General features: G+C 42.4%; 1 protein-coding gene across 1 annotated transcript in view; it reads right to left on the bottom strand.

Moving 5' to 3' along the window:
• The window catches only part of Nckap1l (NCK-associated protein 1-like), a 57,077-nt gene that overhangs the window by 29,918 nt on the left and 8,277 nt on the right, over nucleotides 1-18,882 (bottom strand). The window contains exons 8-17 of the mRNA XM_013032431.1: nucleotides 17,044-17,054; nucleotides 10,242-10,298; nucleotides 9,748-9,844; nucleotides 8,716-8,825; nucleotides 8,413-8,545; nucleotides 7,576-7,657; nucleotides 7,031-7,089; nucleotides 6,686-6,831; nucleotides 3,998-4,130; nucleotides 3,357-3,476 (exon numbers count right to left, since the gene is read on the bottom strand). Coding sequence (XP_012887885.1) covers nucleotides 3,357-3,476; nucleotides 3,998-4,130; nucleotides 6,686-6,831; nucleotides 7,031-7,089; nucleotides 7,576-7,657; nucleotides 8,413-8,545; nucleotides 8,716-8,825; nucleotides 9,748-9,844; nucleotides 10,242-10,298; nucleotides 17,044-17,054 — 948 coding nt within the window. The remainder of the gene's footprint in view (nucleotides 1-3,356; nucleotides 3,477-3,997; nucleotides 4,131-6,685; nucleotides 6,832-7,030; nucleotides 7,090-7,575; nucleotides 7,658-8,412; nucleotides 8,546-8,715; nucleotides 8,826-9,747; nucleotides 9,845-10,241; nucleotides 10,299-17,043; nucleotides 17,055-18,882) is intronic.

Genomic DNA, 18,882 nt, shown 5'->3' with positions numbered 1-18,882 from the left:
GAAAGAGAGAAATGAGATCACTTGCTCGCGGTTATAAGAACAGCTCTACATTATTTTCTGCTCTTTTTATTTCTCTTTTCTTTCTCTCTCTCTCTCTCTCTCTCTCTTCATGCTTTTCTTTCTCTAATTAGGACCTCTTTGGAATGAATGTGCTTGTCTCTTTTAGTTTTCATAAATTTCTCCCCATGTACAACTTCAAAATTTCAAGACAGCAGTGTCCTGACCATCACTCCCTGCCTACACCCTAAAAGAAAACTTTCCTAACAGAAACAACAACAAAAAAACTCACAAGAAAAAATAGTAAAATCAAGAGTGTGCTTTGTAGGGCTTTCCAACATAGGAAAGCAAGTTTGGTGGTTTTGTTTGTGTCAGTACTTGGGCTTGAACTCCTCTGGTACTCCTACTCTTGGTTAGCTTTTCTACCCAAGGCTGGCACTCACTACTCACTCACTACTTGAACCACATCTCTAGTCCTGCATTTTGTTGGTTAATTGGAGATAAGAGTCTCTGGCTTCAAACCTTGCTGCTCAGATCTCAGCTTCTGCAGTAGCTAGGATTACAGACATGAACCACCACCTCCCAGCCTGATCTGTTTTAAGACCAAACCTGACTATGTAGCCCTGTCTAACCTGGGACTTGCTACACAGCTCAGGCTACTCTCAAACTCAAGATACTCCTGCCTCAGCCTGTCAGGTGGTTCCTCCCCTAAACTACAGAACTACAGGCTGGTGCCACCATGCCTGACAGAAAACAGTGATTTTCTTTTTCTTTTCTTTTCTTTTTTTTTTTTGTCGGTCGTGGGACTTGAACTCTGGGCCTGGGCGCTGTCCCTCAGCTCTTCAGCTCAAGGCGAGCACCCTACCACTTGAGCTACAACGCCACTTTTCTTTTTCTTTTCTAGACAGCACATCTGTCTCACTGGCTACATTCCTTCACATTCTGTCCCCAAGTTATCCACACCACCACAGAGCTCCAAATACAGTTACATTGTGGCTAACAATGTCTTCCTACTTCTTCTTCTGGTTCTAGAATACACACACTCACACACATATACTTGGTAGTTAAGCATCCATCTTGCATCTGTTCTCACCTCCAGTTAGCTATACAGAAAATATAGGATACAACTGGATATTTAGGCATTACCTTCAAGGGATCAACCTGGGATTCTTGTCATTGATTCTGCTACTGAGAAAGTATTCAGCTGAATTACTTTAAGTAGTTGTACAAAAGAGTTTCATTTCAACAAGTCATATGATAAATACAATGTCTCCTGATCAATGCCACCCTTTGTCTTCCTCGATCTTTCCCAATCCCATTCTGGAATTACTTTAAGATCAGTATAAGAAAGTTGACTTTGATTTTTTTTTTGTTTCATTGGGGATTGGGGATTGGATTTAGGGCCTCATACTTGCTAGGCACTTAAGCCATACACTCCCAGTCCTTTTGCTTTTAGTTTGTTTTTCAGATAGGGTCTTGCCCTTTCCTCATCCACCCCCCTCCCACAACCAGGGCTAGCCTCAGACAACGATCCTCCTACCTCTGCCCTCTATAATTACATGAGTGCACTACCACACAAAGCTCAGTTATGTTACTTCATAGTCACACTTTTTTTTTTAAGCCAAATGCTTGGCTTAAATAAATAAAGACATGTCAACTCTGAGACTGTGTAAACATGTTTATCGTAGATAAACTCCCTGAAGCTGGGCACTGGTGCCTCCCAGCTATAATCCTAGCTCAGGAGGCTGAAATCTGAGGATCATGGTTCAAAGCCAGCCTGCAGGAAAGTCCATGAGATTTTTATCTCCAATTAGTCACAGGAAAAGCCAGAAGTGGTGCCACGGCTCAAATGGTAGAGTGCTAGTCTTGAGCAAAAAGGAGCTCAGGGATAGAGACCAAGCCCAGAGTTGGAGCCCCAGGACTAAAAAACAAAAAACACTCCCCCAAAGCAATCTCCCAAAATGTATAACTCCATGAGTAATGACATCATTAATTACTTACTCAAAATGTTAGCTCTGGAGAGCCAAGATTCATTAGGTTTCAAAAGTACAGGTGTGTATACAAATTATTCATCCTATGGTTTAATCATTCTTGACACAGCAATGAGTAAATCTCTTCCCCATCTCCCTTGCACACAGTACTCATATAGAGTTGATGAATATACCAGTAAGTGTGCTAATTTGCATATCTTCTTTGCATTAAGGCACACAGATTGCATACCTTCCTTCCCAAATACCTAGTATAAGAACTAGAGTCCAGTAACCATCAACTAATACAAGATCCAACATTTACTGACTACTACATATTTAACATGCTCTATTTAATCTGCATTATACCTCTATAAAGAAAGCACTTTTAGCTTTATACATGAAAAAAATAAAAAGCTAGCCAAGCTCTGGTAGCTCATGCCTGTAATCCTAGCTACTTAGGAAGCTGAGATCTGAGGATAACAGTTTGAATTCAGTATGGTCACAGTTTGATTCCATCTGAGCAGGAAAGTCCTTGAGACTCTTAGATCCAATTAACCACCAAAAATCTCCAAGAGGAGATATGACTCCAGTGGTAGATCATCAGTCTTGAACAAAAAAAGCCAAGCAAGAATGCAAGGCTCTGAGTCCAAACCCCAATATCAGCACGTGTGCATGTGGGTATGCTCACATACACACACACAGCTGAAGTAATAATGGGGCTGTGTGTCTATATACACATTATGCCTGCATAGACATATACATATACATCCTGGCTCCCCTCTACAACCAAAGTTACTACAAAGCCTGACTCAAAATCAGGAAGGGTGGGTAATCTGAGCACTCCAAAAGACTCCAGGGCAATGGCAAATCTAGTTCCTCATTTTCAAGTTTTCTAAAATTTAGATTGAGCTAATTATGACCAGGTGCTCTGAATCAGTCAGGGGAAGGGAAGGAGGGGAAAAAAAAGATAAAAGTAGCTGTGAGCCTCAGCACAGAAGAGATGCTTGAAAACGTCCAGAGTAACTTGGATAATTAGAAAAGATGAGGGAAGACAGTATTCTGGGGCCTTTGGCCCTGTGTATAAAGGGCCAAGAGAAGGAAGTGAACTCATCTCCCAGAGCTCTTCAAGTAGAGCAATAATAGATTTTGCTGGAGTGCAGCTGTTCAAATTTTAAAAAAAATTGGTGGTACTTCTATCTTGTCCTAAGGGAGTAAGTAAGGAATGTGGGGACCACATTGAGAGAGGAATCTGCCATCTATTCAAATACCCCAAGACCTTCACATTACTTGAGGAAGAGTTAAGAGAGCTTTGTCTGTGAGAGGGAGATAAAGGTAGAGAGGGAAGGTCCTGGGGTGGAGTGGAGAGATGAGCCAGAAAGTGGGGCCTACCTGCTCGCTCAGGTTCCTCTGCTCTGCACAAATCTCCAGCACACAGTTGCTGGTCTGCTTGGCCAGCTCTTCCAGAAAGGTGTTACAGTGATGAAGACTATGGTTCTTCAGGTGGGGGTACTGTGGGAGAGAACCAAGGGAGAAACTCCCATCGCCATGCTGGTCACACAACACTATTCCCATCCCCTTGCCTGAGCACCCCTCTCTTCACAAAAGAAACAGAGACCAGAAAAACAGAGGATGGGCTTAAGCCTGTGATCCTAGCTCTGCAGGAGGCTGAGATATGAGGATTGCAGGGAAAAAAAAGTCCATGAAACCCATCTCCAAAGAATCACCAAAAAGCCAGAAGTGGAGATGTGGCTCAAGTGTTAGAGCTCCAGTCTTGAGCAAAAAAGCCAAGCGAGAGCTCAAAGCCTCAGCTGAGTTCAAGCCCCAGTACTGGAACACACATGCACATGCGCATGTGCACACACACACACACACACACACACACACACATACACACACACACACACACACAGAGACAAAAGGATATTCTGCACATCAAACTAAGACATTTAGGGAGTTGTATTATTTACTTATGTTTGAACACTTCATGAGTCCAAAATCAACTCCTGGAACTTGGAGTTCAGATTACCCACCTCTTCTGGGCACATCTCATGAGTGCAGTGGACAAAATGAGCACAAATCAGAGGGAAAGCAATGGCATATCGCAACATAGTGGGTTCCTCCAGGGTCATAGTAAACATCTTCTCAAAAGTTCGGAGATGAAAGCTGAGAAGAATAAAGAAAGAGACTTAAAACTAGAGTTTAGAAGTTGGTTCTTTTTGTTCTTCTTTTTCTTTCTTTCTTTCCTTCTTTCCTTCTTTCTTTCCTTCTTTCTTTCTTTCTTTCTTCCTTCCTTCCTTCCTTCATTTCTTCCTTTCTTGTTTGTTTGTTTCATTGGTCCTAGGCCCTGAATTCAGGGCCTGGGCACTGTCCCTGAGCGTTTTTGCTCAGGGTTAGTGCGCTGACACTTTGAGCCCCATCACCACTTCCCATTTTCTGGTGGCTCATTGGAGATAAGAGTCTCAGGGACTTTCCTGCCTGGGCTGGTTTCAAACCATGATCCTAAAATCTCTGCCTCCTGAGTAGCTGAAAATAAAGGCTTGAGCCACCAGGACACAGCTAAATTGGTCCCTTTGAAGTGGAAAAATACTTATTCTTCCAACAGATATTTATGGATATTCACCACTCCCTCCCAATTTCAGTCCCCTCAAGGCAGAAGGGACTCAGCAAGTCAACCCTTCCAGACTTTTATAATGGACACCAGATCAGTTTAGTGATAATCTTTTTTTTCCTTGCATAAAATTTGCTATTTATCCCTTAGAATTTTTGTGTGATTTGAGCCATTCTCTCTAATTTGTAAGTCTTAAATCCACATTCTTATCAAAATTTGATGATTATCTAGGTGCTAGTGGCTCATTTCTGTCTATGATCCTATCTACTCAGGAGGCTGAGATCTGAGATCACAGTTTGAAGCCAACCCAGGCAGAAAAGTCTGTGAGACTCTTATCTTCAATAAACTAATAAAAAGCCAGAAGTGGAGCTGTGGGTCTCATGGTAGAACACTAGACTTGAGTAAAAGAAGCTCAAGGACAGCACCCCAAGCCCTGAGTTCAAGCCCCAGGACCGGCATACACACACAAAATTTTTCTTTTGATGCTTAGCTTCCAGAAAACTGTCTCACATTACTTCCATAAGATGGATTTTAACTCAACCTCATATCACCTCAATTTCATTTACTCTTTTTTGCCTTTTCTTATTCTTACAAGTATTATGCTGATATTCTACTACCATATGGGTATTTATATCTTCCCATTAATAATGCTCACAGAGCAAAAATAACATATTGTATTTGTGTATGTGTGCCAGTATAAAGCTTGAAGTTAGGACTTCTCATTCTCTCTTGTCGTTTTCACACAAGGCTAGTGCTCTACCTCTTAAGCCACACTTCCACTTCCTGCTGGTTAATTGAAGAGTCTCTTGGACTTTTCTGCTTGGGTTGGCTTCAAACCTCAATCCTCAGATCTCAGCCTCCTGAGTAGCTGAGTAGGATTACAGGCATGAGCCACCAGCACCTTGCAACATACTGTATCTTTGTTTGATCCTTCAATGGAATAGTTTTGCACAACAATTGTGGCCATAAATGTTGAGTATTATACATGGAAGACAAACTAAATGTTCACTTTCCCAATATCTCAATTAATTTTTCAGTTATGACCATTAAGCTTCCAAATTTTTCATTTTTTAATTATCTTTTTACAGTTGTACAAAGGAGTTTTAATTCAACCTTTCAATTTATGTGTACAACGCATCAAGATCAGTCTTAGCCCTTCTGTCATCTTCCCCTTGTGTTTCTTTTAAATTATAACATCCAAAAACACTTAAAAAAATACCTGGGGGCTGCGAATGTGGCTTAGTGGTAGAGTGCTTACTTAGCATGCATGAAGCCCTGGTTTTGATTTCTCAGTACCACATAAACAGAAAAAGCCAGAAGTGGCACTGTGGCACAAGTGGTAGAGTGCTAGCAAAAGAAGCTCAGGGACAGTGCCCAGACCCTGAGTTCAAACCCCAAGACTGGCAAAAAATAAACAATTAAATAATTAAATTTAAAAATACCTGAAGAAGTTTCTAAAGATATGGGAGAACCTGTGGGATGAGAAAGGACTGGAAAAAGATGTAGAGCTGAGTTAGCTTCATGAAGGGAAGGCTGTGGAAGGTTTCCTCACATGAACTAATGTGGGAGGAACAAAAAAGGATCAGCTTCAGTCCTATCACTTGGGATGAGTGGGAGAAGCTACCATGGGTGAGCTATAGGATTGAGCATCTGCCGTTAAGATTGCAAAGAAAATAAGATTTTCCTATCTGTCTAGGGGAATTACAGTCCTTATGGGGTAAAGTGAATTAATAAAGAAGTCAACCAGCTAGGCACTGGCTGGTGGCTCATGCCTGTAATCTCAGCTACTCAGATTGAGATCTGAGGATATGAAGTTCAAAGCTAGCCTGGGCAGAAAAATCTGTGATACTCTTATTTTCAATTAGCTAGCAAAAAGTTGGAAGTTGAGAAGCAAAAAAAGCCAAGAGAGTGTGAGGCCCCTGTGTTCAAGACTCAATGTCAATACCACACATACACACACACACACAGAGGAGGAGGAGGAAGAAGAAGCAGAGGAAGAGAAGAAGAAAGAGGAGGAGGAGGAGGAGGAGGGAGGAGGCGGAGGAGGGAACAGGAGGAGGAGGGAGCAGGAGGAGGAGGAGGAGGAATAATAATCTGAACCAGGACGTACCAGAAAGTAGATAGGTCAGAAGTTTCCACCAGCATTTTCTCAACAGAGTCCAGCATTCGGGAATGAAAAACGATGAGGTTCATCACCTTGGCTAAGTCAGGGTTCTCATGCAGGTGGAGAGGAGCCTTCGCCACACTGGTATAGGCCTGTTGTTAGAGGTGGGAAAAAGCACAGAGAAAACAGAGTGAATGAAATGGGGCCACAGCCTTGAGACTATGCCTTGGCTTACATATGTCCTGTCGGTTGCAGTTTTCAAAGTTACTCAATTCTTAAGGCAGAGCTTAGGAAATAAAAAAGGAAGGTAGAACCCAATGATGGGAACCACCAACAAGATCAGACCATTACCTGTAAGCGAAACCAGTCCAGCCTCAATCCAGAGAATTCAAATTCCCCTCCATTATCCACTATGAATAAAACAGAAGTATAAAAGGAAAGGATAAAGCAGTACTTAAAACATAATTTCAAGGAATGATAGGTCTTCTGAAAGATTTTGTCCTATTTCCTGGATCATAGACCAACATTTCTTTTTTAAAAAACACATATATGTGTGTATGTATGTATGTTTGTATGTATGCATTGGGCCAGATGCTAGTAGCTCATGCCTGTAATCCTAGCTACTCAGAAGACTGATATCTATATATCGGGGTTTGGAGACAGTCCAGGCAGGAAAGTTCATGAGGTTCTTATCTCCAGTTAATCAGGAAAAAGCTAGAAATGAGGCTATGGCTCAAGTGGCAGAATACCTTCTTTGCTTTGAGCAAAAAAGCTGAAGGACAGTGCCCAGGCACCAAATTCAAGCTACAATACCAACACACACACACACACACACACACATACACACTAAATTGAGCTTCATAAATACCCTGCAACCCTCACTTCCCTCCAGTTACCTTGCTTGAGGTTCAGAGAGGAAAGGGTACTGACAAATGAGGACATAATGATGGACTCCTCTTCTGGACACACAGACAGGTTCTAAAAGAAGGGCAGGGGTTGCTGTCAATGGGCATAAGTTCCAGGGCGGGAATGAGGACCCCAGGTTCAGTCAGTAGATGAAGGTAGAAAGAAATTACTAAGTGCAAACAACAGAGAAAGAGTCAGGCAAGAGATGAAGGAAATTTCCTGGGATTTCTGCCATGTTAACAATTCATTTCTCTTTATTTTTTCTATTTCTATAAAGTTTAACGTAAGAAAAAAAATACAGCTGGGATTTTTTTTTAATAAATAGCAATAAGGTGTAGCTGGGTGCCATTGGCTCACACCTATAATCCTAGCTACTCAGGAGGCAGAGATCCGAGGATCGTGGTTCAAAGCCAGCCTGGAGAAGAAAACGCTGTGAAACTCTTATCCCCAATAAACCACCAGAAAACAAGAAGTGGCTCTGTAGTAGAGTGGTAAAGCACTAGCCTTAAGCTGAAGAGCTCAGGGACAGCGCTCAGGCCCAAAGTTCAAGCCCCATGATGAAAGAAAGGAAGAAAGAAAGGAGAGAAGGAAGGAAGGAACAAATGAATGAACAAACAGGGGGGAGAAAATGGGGGGAGGAAGAGGGAGAGACGGCTAAGGGTATGCATCTGTAATCTTAGCACTCAAGAGGCTGAGGTAGGAGGATCATGAGTTTGAGGTCATCTGGGGCATAGAGAGATCATGTTTCACCCACTCCACAGAGTATAAGATTCAGCTAGTATGGATCCATGGGGAAAAATCACCAAAATCTAATCAATGGGACACACCTGAATGACATCACTGAGCACAAGAGCATCAAATCTGGCCAGGTACTGAAGATGGTATTGCTGTATCACTTTGATGTGTCTTCGGATCAAAGCCCTAATCCCCTCCAAGAGGAAGAGCAGCTCTGCAATGCTCCTGTAAAGTTGAGGATGAGAACAGAAAGAAGCCTGAGACCAGAAATATGAACTAGAGCTGGACACAGGAGTAACAGGGCAGAAGCTAAGAAATCCTGAGGTTCATGGATGCCTCCTTGCCCTTCCTCCAGGTCCATCCAAGGACAAAGTCTTAACCATGTCAGTACTAACGAGTCGGCATAGTCTTCCGGTGTCTTTGTCTTGGTAACATTTTCTGTATGGCGAACCAGCCAGGTGACCTCATCACGAATGAAGGACAGAGCCATGAAAGCAAATAGGGCCTATGAAGAAGACAGGAACTATTACAATTTTCAACTTTAAAAACAGATATCAAAACACAGGAAAAAACTATGATGCTAATCTGTATAAGGATACAATCCTTATCATCAACAATGTTCAATGATACACAGACCCACAAACCCAACCTTCATGACACAGAAGCAGGTATGTACAGAGGTTGACACTAACTTATAGACCCTCCCCCACCCTCTCTATCAAATTAAATTCTTAGCCAGGCATTTGTGATTCATGTCTGCAATCCTAGCTATTCAGATGCCTGAGATCTGAGGATCCTACTTTGAAGCCAGTCCGGGAAGAAAATCTGTAAGACTCCTATCTCCAAGCAACCAGCAAACAACTAGAAGAGGAGGTATGTCTCAAGTGGTAGGGTACCAGCTTTGAACGAAAAAATTAAGTAAGAGTGCCAGGTCCTGAGTTCAAGCACTAGTACCAACATACACACACACACACACGCACACACACACACACACACACACACACACACAAATAAATTCTAGAAATATTTACTGGTTATTTATATGGGTCAAACAGAAAAGCAAAGACTGCCATCAATTAATTCACATTCAGGTCAAAAACAGGACAAGTTCAAAATTAGTGCATAACATACTATGACAGTGCTGAAAAAGAAACATACAGAATGTCTTGAGTACTGTAAACTTCAAGGAATCTGCATGGACAAATAGATAAGAAATACAAAATCTAGATGAAAGAGAAGGCTGGAAGAAGTGACATTGATTGAGATGCAATGCATTCATACTCTGACTTGTTGAATTGAAACCCCTTTGCACAATTACTTAAAGTTATTTTTTTAAAAAGAAAGAAATGCAAAATCTCCTGAGTGCCAAGTGGTTCCCCATTGCTGCTCATCACTGGTCATCCTCTCCCTCCCTGCATTTCTCTTGCCTTGGGACCCAGAAGTCCTGGCTCATCAGTCAACACGGTCTCCAGTTCCTTCACAGCCATCCGCAGGAACTGGCGTCGTTGACAGTGAAATTGGCCACTGAGGAAGGAAAGTGGAAACTTGAGAATATTGCTGCTCCCACCCTTAAAATTCTCCATGGGCTGGATGCTGGTAGCTCACACCTGTAACCCTAGCTATTCAGGAGGCTAAGATCTGAGGGCTGAGGTTAAAGCAAGCCTGGGAAGGAATATTACAAGAGACTCATCTCAAATCAACCATCAAAAAACTGGAAGCTAAGCTATGGGTCAAGTGGTAGAGCTTGGCATTGAAGGATGGTTGAATGCTAAGGATAGATTGGCAAAGAAAAGGCAAGGATCTGTGGGGCTGCAGCAAGGCTCTTGGATTGAGGTAATGGGTTTCCACAGAAACTTAGCTGGCTTTGAGAAAGGACAGTCTGGTTCCATCCCCTCTCCGAGAGCCCACAGCCCAGCTTTACCTGTTAGTAATGGCATGTTCCTTGCTCTCCTTGATGTCTGCCACTCGTTTGCCATACCTGAAAAATGACACAGCACAGCAGGGTCAGCCATGCCACCAGTGAGGAATTTTATCCTACCTCAGAGATTCCAGCCTTCAGGCTAGGGAGAGCACAGCCCTGCTGACTAGCACCCCTCACCCTTGGCCTGCAAAACTCACACAGTTTCAAGATCATTCTGCTGCAGCTCTTAATTTTTTAGATAGATAATAACTATGATTCTGAATGCTGATGGTTTATGCCTATAATCCTAGCTTCTCATGAGACTGAGATGTGAAGATGGTGTTTCAAGTCAGCCTGGGTAGAAAAGCCTGTGAGACTCCAATTAACTAGCAAAAAGCCAGAAGTAAAGCATGGTTTAATTGACAGAGCACCAGGCATGAGGATAAAAGCTAAAGAATGGTGCCCAGACCCTGAGTTTAAGCCCCAGTACCATCATGAAATAAAATAAAATACTGAAACAAAGATAATAACCAGAAAAAAGGAAATTACTTGCCCAAGTTCACAAAAAGGCTTGAACTTGGGGCCTGGGCACTGTTCCTGAGCTCTTTTGCTCAGGGCTAGCACCCTACCAGTTTGAATCACGGCACCACTTCTGGTTTTCTCATGGTTAATTGGAGATAAGCGTCTCATAGACTTTCCTGCCTGAGCTGCCTTTGAACCATGATCCTCATCTCAGCCTCCTGAGTAGCTAGAATTACATAGATGAGCCACCAGCACCCAGCCCACAGAGTCTTTTTTTTAATATATTTTTTAATGATTTTAGGGATGGGAAGGTGGCTCAGTGGTAGAGTGCTTGCCTTGCATGCATGAGACCCTGGGTTCAATTCCCCAGCACCACATAAGCAGAAAAAGCCAGAAATGGTGCTGTGGCTCAAGTGGTAAAGCACTAGCTTTGAGCTGAAGAGCTGAGGCACAGTGCCCAGGCCGAGTTCAGGCCCCATGACCGACATACATACATAAATAAATAAATAAACATAAATTATTTTATTATCTTTAAGTAGTTTTACAAAGACCTTTCAATTCAACATGTCAATTTATGTCTACAACACATTTTTTAAATTGAGATTAGGTGATTACATATAGCAAAGCTGAGACTGGACTTCTTTTTCCAATCCTGCACTCATTGCTTGAAAGCAGTAAAGCAAGGCACTCTTCTGGTTGGAGAAGGGTGAATAAAGCAGGGCATAAGACTGGATCATGGGGGCGGAGGGTACAATGCAGGTGACTCAAATGGCAGAGTGCTTGCTTAGTGAGCACAAGGCCCTGAGTTCAGACCCTCACTTGACCTTGACAACGCACTGAACTTCATCCATTCTCATACCATCAAACTCCTCCAAAGGAACATTCTTCTTACTCTCTCACCTTTGAAGCTCATAAAGCCTTCAAATACAAAGACAATGCACTGAACTTCATCCATTCTCATACCATCAAACTCCTCCAAAGGAACATTCTTCTTACTCTCTCACCTCTGAAGCTCATAAAGCCTTCAAATACTTAACAAACTGCTCTCTCAGAAGTCAGTGTGAATTGCCAAATTAAGTAGCCTTTTTAATGCTATGGCTTGTCTATAATATTTGGCCATAGTGATTTGTGCTCTATCAATCTGTGCTCAGAATCCCAGCATTACTGTTGACTCTTTGTTCTCTGTGTTCCTTACATATTACCTTCTTTTTTTTTTTATGGTTCTGGTCGTGGGGCCTGAACTCTGGGCCTGGGCGCTGTCCCTCAGCTCTTCAGCTCAAAGCTAGCACTCTACCACTTGAGCCACAGCACCACTTCCGGCTTTTTTTTTGCTTATGTGGTGCTGAGGAATCGAACCCAGGGCTTGTATGCAAGGCAAGCGCTCTACCACTGAGCCACCTTCCCAGCCCCATATTACCTTCTTTTATCATGTATCACTGTTTTTGTTTGGTTTTGGCAGTACCACAGTTTGAACTCAGGGCCTCATGCTTGCTAGGCAAGAGCTCTGTCACTGAGCCACACCTCTAGACCTTTTGAAAAAATATTTTTATTGTAAAGAAACTGTAAAGAGGGATTACAGTTACATGAGTAAGGTGATGAGTACATTTCCTACTGAGCATTATTACCCCCTCCTTTGTTTTCCCCTACCATCTCTTCTCTCCACACCTCCCCAATTCCTCCCCCCCCCAAGTTGTAAAGTTCATTTTCAACGTAGTTTCTTGTACGTCTCATTGTTACAATGGGTTAACCTGTATCTTGTTTCAGCATTTTGTTATTTCCTTTCCCCTCTCTAAATTAGAAAAATGTATGTACAAGATGCAGGGCACCAGAATCAAATACAGTGACAACAGGGGTTATACCATAAGGGGGAGAACATACAAAGAAACAAAAAATCACATAGTACATTAAAAACAACAACAACAACAAAGAAAAAAACCTCTGTGTCCATATCTTAAGGGTCATTTCACCTAGCATCATCTTATGTGGCCATATGAACATATGGTCATGTGTACATATGGTCATATGTACATAGCTTTTGTACATTTGTACATATTTATATAGCTTTGACCTTTTCTGCTTGTCTGGTAGGATTATCCTAGACATATACTAGTTATTGCAAATAAGGGAAAGCATGGGACCTATGATTCTTTGGGTCTGGCTTACTTCACTTATAATTTTTTCCAAGTCTATCCATTTCCTAACAAATGGGGCAATGTCATTCTTTCCGATGGAGGCATAGAATTCCATTCCATTATCTGTGTGTGTGTGTGTGTGTGTGTGTGTGTGTATACATACATACATACACCACATATTCTTGATCCATTCATCTACTGAGGGGCATCTGGGTTGGTTCCATATCTTAGCTATGGTGAATAATGCTGCCATAAACATAGTTGTGCTGGTAGCTTTAGTATGGCCTTATTTGTAATTGTTTGTGTAAATGTCTAGAAGTGGGATTTCTGGGTCATAGGGGAGCTCTATGTGTAGTACTGCTTTCCAGAGTGGTTGAACAAGCTTAAACTCCTACCAACAATGCAGTAGGGTTACCTTTTGGCCACATCCTCTCCACCATCTGTAGTTATTAGATTTCTTGATTATAGCCATTCTAACTGGGGTGAGGGGGAATCTCAATGTTGTTTTGATTTGCATTTCTTTTTTGTGTGTCAGTTGTGGGTCTTGAACTCTGGGCCTGGGCACTGTCCCTCAGCTCTTCAGCTCAAGGTTAGCGCTCTACCACTTGCGCCACAGCACCATTTCTGGTTTTCTGAGTGATTTATTGGAGATAAGAGTCTCATGGACATTCCTTCCCGGGCTGGCTTTGAACCGCGATCCTCAGATCTCAGCCTCCTGAGTAGCTAGGATTACAGGTGTGAACCACCAGCGCTCGGCTTGCATTTTTTTTATGGCCAGAGAAGTTGAGCATTTCTTCATGTGTCTTGGCCATTCTTATTTCCTCTTCAGAGAAATCTCTCTTTAAGTCTTTAGCCCACTTATTAATCCGGTGGTTGTTTCTTGGAGGATTTGTTGTTGTGGGATTTAATTTTTTGAGTTCTAAGTATATTTTGGATATCAGACCCTTGCTGGTTCAGGCCTGGGTATGTGCCTGAGCTCTGAGATGCCAATTTTTATGCCTCCAATTGTAGCTGGTATGACAGGCATACACCATTGTGCCCAGCCTCTTGCACTGACATGAAAGTCTCATAAAGTGTTCTGCCTGGGCAGCCCTGGAACCTATTTTACATTTCCCACTATAACTCAGATAACCAGACTGTATTATGGCACTCAGCTATTGGTTGAGAAGGGGCAAGTGTCTGCCCCAACTGGCTTCATACCTCAGTCCTCCCAATCTCAGCCTCCCAAGTAGCTGATTACAAGTATGAGCCATCCACCCCATACTTTGTCATGCATAGCTGTTGGCACCACATTAGTGGGGCTCCATACCATCTCATTTCCCTTCTCCAAACCAGTCCTTATTGAACTTAGTGCAAAATGATAGAAATTTAGAGTTGAAAAATATCTTAATTAAATTAGGATTCAAATCCACAGCAATCTGAATGGATAATTATTTCCAACATCTATACAGAGCAGGGAAAAGAAATGGGATTAAGAGTATTAAATTTTTTTTTGTTTTACCTCTTATTAAGTGAGGGACATTGAGACTGAATCTCTTGCCTCCTCATTTACAAAAAGAAACTATATTGCACCTGAGTTATTATACCTGATTTGTCATGGGGACCAAATTGGATCATTTATGTCAAAGAACTCCCTAAACTATAAATCATACATACCAGTTGCTGTTCTTAGTGATGGGGAACAACTCTCAAATATTCCTTCCATTCCTTAGAACTAGTAATCATTACCAAGTTTCTTCATATAAATAACCCAAATCCACATTCTGAAACATCCTTTTTTTTTTTCTTTCTGGCCATTTTCGAGACTTGGACTTGGAGGCCTCCCACTCCCTTGGCTTGCTTGCTCAACTGATGCTCTACTACTTGAGCTACACCTCCAGATCTTCACTAGATGAAGTATCTTGGGCTATGCTACCCGGGCTGACTATGAACCATGTTCCTCCAGATCTCAGCCTCCTGAGTAGCTAGGATTATAGGTTTGAGCCACTAGTGCCCAACTCACATCCTAAAACTTCTAATTATTAACTATAGACTTATTCCCTCTTCAAGTCTGGCACTTACATATTTATATAACACATAATTTTTATATAACACATATAATTTATATATGTATATATAAAGTTTGATACATAATGCACAAACACACATACATACACACACACACACACACACACACACACACACACACACACACACACACACACACCGGGAAGATGCATATCAAACTATTTCAGGAGTAAGACTGTAGTCAACTTCTACTTTGTGATCGTCACATTGCTGGATGTTCTATTTGCCACCAGAAATAAGTGCAGGTAATGAAGATATCCCACACATCTTCTTTATGATACAGCTTTCTCGCCTTTCCTTTACAGACTATTAAAGAGTTGTTAAGTTCCTTATCTCTAATTTATTCTCTTTTGTGTTGTTGTTGTTGCAGCTATGGGGCTTGAACTCTGGGCCTGGACACTGTCCCTGAACAATTCAGCTCAAGGCTAGTGCTCTACCACTTGAGCCACAGTGCCACTTCTGGCTTTTTCTGCTTATGTGGTACTGAGGAATCGAACCCAGGGCCTCACGCATGCGAGGCAAGCACTCTACCACTGAGCCACCTTCCCAGCCCCAATTCTCTCTCTTTTTTAATGCCAGTATTAGGGCTTGAATTCAGATCCTGGGCATTTTCCCTTAGCTTTTATTTATTTGTTTGTTTTGGTCAGTCCTGGGGCTTGAACTATGGGCCTGGGCCTGGAGACTGTCCCTCAGTGTTTCAGCTCAAGGCTAGCATTCTATTACTTGAGCCACAGTGCTACTTCCAGTTTTCTTAGTGGTTTATTGGAGATAAGAGTCTCATGGCCTTTCCTTCCTGGGCTGGCTATGAACCACGATCCTTAGATCTCAGCCCCCTGAGTAGGATTACAGGCGTGAACCACCATGCCCCAGCTCTTTAGCTTTTTTTGCTCAACGCTGGCACTCTACTACTTGATCCACAGATCTATCTCTGGTTTTATTATGGTTAATAGGAGATAAGAGTCTCACAGATTATCTTGCCTGGGCTGGCTTCAAACCAGTTGGCCATCCTCAGATCTCAGCCTTCTGAGTAGCTGGGATTATAGGTGTGAGCCACTGGTGCCCAGCCTCCCATTTATTTAAATCTACTGCAACCCTGCACTCATGTGAAGTTGTTCCCCAAAAGATGGTCTTTATAGCCAAATCCATTGAGCATTTTTCAATTGTCCTTGTGTTTGTCCCCATAGCAACATCTAATTTGGATAACTGGACGTTCCCTCCTTTTTAGCTTAATTTAATTTTTATTGATTGATTTATGGCAGTATTGTGGTACGAACTCAGAGCCTCACACCTGCTATGCAAGTGCTCTATCATATAAGCCACTTCTCAGCCCCCTATGCTTTTGACTTTTCAGATAAGTTCCAGGCTAGCCTGGACCTTAATCCTCCTATTTATAACTCATGCATAACTACAGTGACAGCTGTGTACCACCACGCTACTCAGCTTTTTACTGGTTGATATTTGGGGGCTGGGAAGAGGATTGTCTGATGAACTTTTCACCTCAGGCTAGCCTCCAATTGCAATCCTCCCAACCTCAACTATCCTTCCTAGCTAGGATTATAGGCATTAGCCACCATGTCCAGCCTGTTCCTTCTTGCAATGCATTCTTCTCTTCTGTTTTCTCCCTTCTTCTAAATGTCCCCCATCAGTTTCCCTGCCTCTGCCTGGCCCTTTAAATAGCAATGTACCCAGAGGGGAGCCTGCTATTCTTCTCACAATACATATTCTCCTGGAGACTCACACCTACTTTCAGGGTTTTGGTTGTCATGTCACCAATCTTCATCTGCTTCCAAACCTCAGTCCTCAGTTCCCAGACCGCACAGCAAAAGGCCTAACACATCTCCCCTCAGCATCCTCAAGACACTTCAAATTCAACTTCTTCAAAACTGAATTCACAGCCTCTTTCCCACAAACTTGCTTTGGCTCACACCTTCTGTAACTTGAAGGAATGCCAGAGATCCACACTGGAAATTTTGCCATCATCCTATTTTACTTACTTCAGCTCCGCTGCTAGCTTTTCCCATCTAATTTCTCTTTCCCCTGCAGCAGAATGATCTTTTCTAAAATGCAAATATGGTCATCTCAACTGCACAGTTTGAATTCACCCGATGGTTCCCTACAGAGACAGATTCAAACCCCATGACAGAGCACGTGAGGTCCCAACTTCTCTCCAAGCCCATCTCTTCACATCCCTGTCTTGGTAATTCTTGCTCTAAATTATGACCAGCTTTTTAACCCTAGCCATCCTCTCTCTTACCTCCAAAATTTTGCTAGTGTCTGTCTAGAATACCTTTTCCTGTCTTAATCAACTCTTCTGCATTCCACTCAACACACACACACACACACACACACACACACCTTTTACACATACACACCATGCATGCTTCAGCTGTTCAGTTCTAAAGTCTATATATCTCTAGTTTTTCTTGATCCTGAAGGGCCAACTCAGTATCCCTCTGATAGACTGGTTTCTCCTTATATTGCATAAATCTTTTGCTTTCTAGGGGGGAGGTGGAGGGTTGTGCTGGTTCTAGGGCTTGAACTCAGGGCCTGAGTGTTGTCCCTTAATTTTTTGCTTGAGGTTAGGACTCTACCACTTGAATTACAGCTCCATTTCAGGTTTGTTGATGGTTAATTAGAGATAAGAGTCTCACAAAGTTTCCTGCCAGGGTTGGCTTTAAACCCCCATTCTCAGAGCTCAACGTCCTGAGTAGTTAGGATTAGAGGCACGAACCACCGGCACACAGCTCTTTTGCCTTTTTTTTCTCTTTGATCCTTGAACTCAAAGCCTGGTCACTGCCTCTGAGATTTTGTGAATAAGGCTACAGCTCTACTACTATGATACACAGCTCCACTTCTGGCCTTTAGGTAGTTAATTGGAGAAAAGAGTCTCACAGGCTTTCCTGCCTGGGCTAGCTTCAAACCATGATTCTCAGATCTCAGCCTCTTGATTAACTTGAATTACAGGTGTGAACCACCAGCACTTTTTTTTTTTTGGCCAGTCATGGGGCTTGAACTCTGGGCCTGGGCATTGTCCCTGAGCTCCTCAGCTCCAGGCTAGCACTCTACCACTTGAGCCACAGCGCCACTTCCAATTTTCAGGTGTTTAATTGAGATAAGAGTCTCACAGACTTTCCTGCTTAGGCTGGCTTTGAACTGTGATTCTCAGATCTCAGCCTCCTGAGTAGCTAGGATTATAGATGTGAGCCACTGGTGCATGGCTGTTCTTTTGCTTTTTTAAGTATCCTTCTGAATATTTCCACAACATTCTTTGTGTTTACAAGCCATAATCCTTTACCCTATCATAAGAATTTGTCTATTTTTACCAATTTGTAAACTACTTAGACAGGTTTTTTTTTTCTTTTTCTTGCCCAGACTAGCTTCCTGCTTCATCCTTCCAAGAACTGGGATTACATATGTGCTTCACCAAACCTGGCTTGAGACTCCTTTTATTTAACAAGCACATACATGGTGCTTACAAGCTACCAGGAACTCTTAATGTGCACTTTACAAATAGTAATACTTTGATTCTTCATAACCCTAGGAGATCTGTCATAGGAAATCACTACTGTTCTCCACATGTTACAGAAGAGGAGACTGAGACAATGGCATGGAGAAATTAAGTAACTTGCCCAAGGCCACACACCTTGAATTCAAACTGAGACAGTCTGATTTCAGAGTTTATGTGCTTCATCTCTACCGTATCTTATTAAGTCACTATGTTCCTAAGATCCTGAGGAATACCAAGCAAATAATAGGGATTTGAAAAACATTTCTTTAATAGTTAGGCCTAACCCTAACTATTAAAAAGGAGGAGGGGGCTGTGAAGGTGGCTCAGTAGCAGAGTGCTTGCCTTGCATGCATGAGGCACTGGGTTCGATTCCTCAGCACCACATAAGCAAAAAGAAAAAAGCTGGAAGTGGCGCTGTGGCTCAAGTGGTAGA

This window comes from Dipodomys ordii, unplaced genomic scaffold, assembly GCF_000151885.1.
Source record: "Dipodomys ordii isolate 6190 unplaced genomic scaffold, Dord_2.0 Scaffold155, whole genome shotgun sequence".
Taxonomy (NCBI): domain Eukaryota; kingdom Metazoa; phylum Chordata; class Mammalia; order Rodentia; family Heteromyidae; genus Dipodomys; species Dipodomys ordii.
This window is presented reverse-complemented; position numbering and strand designations above follow the sequence as displayed.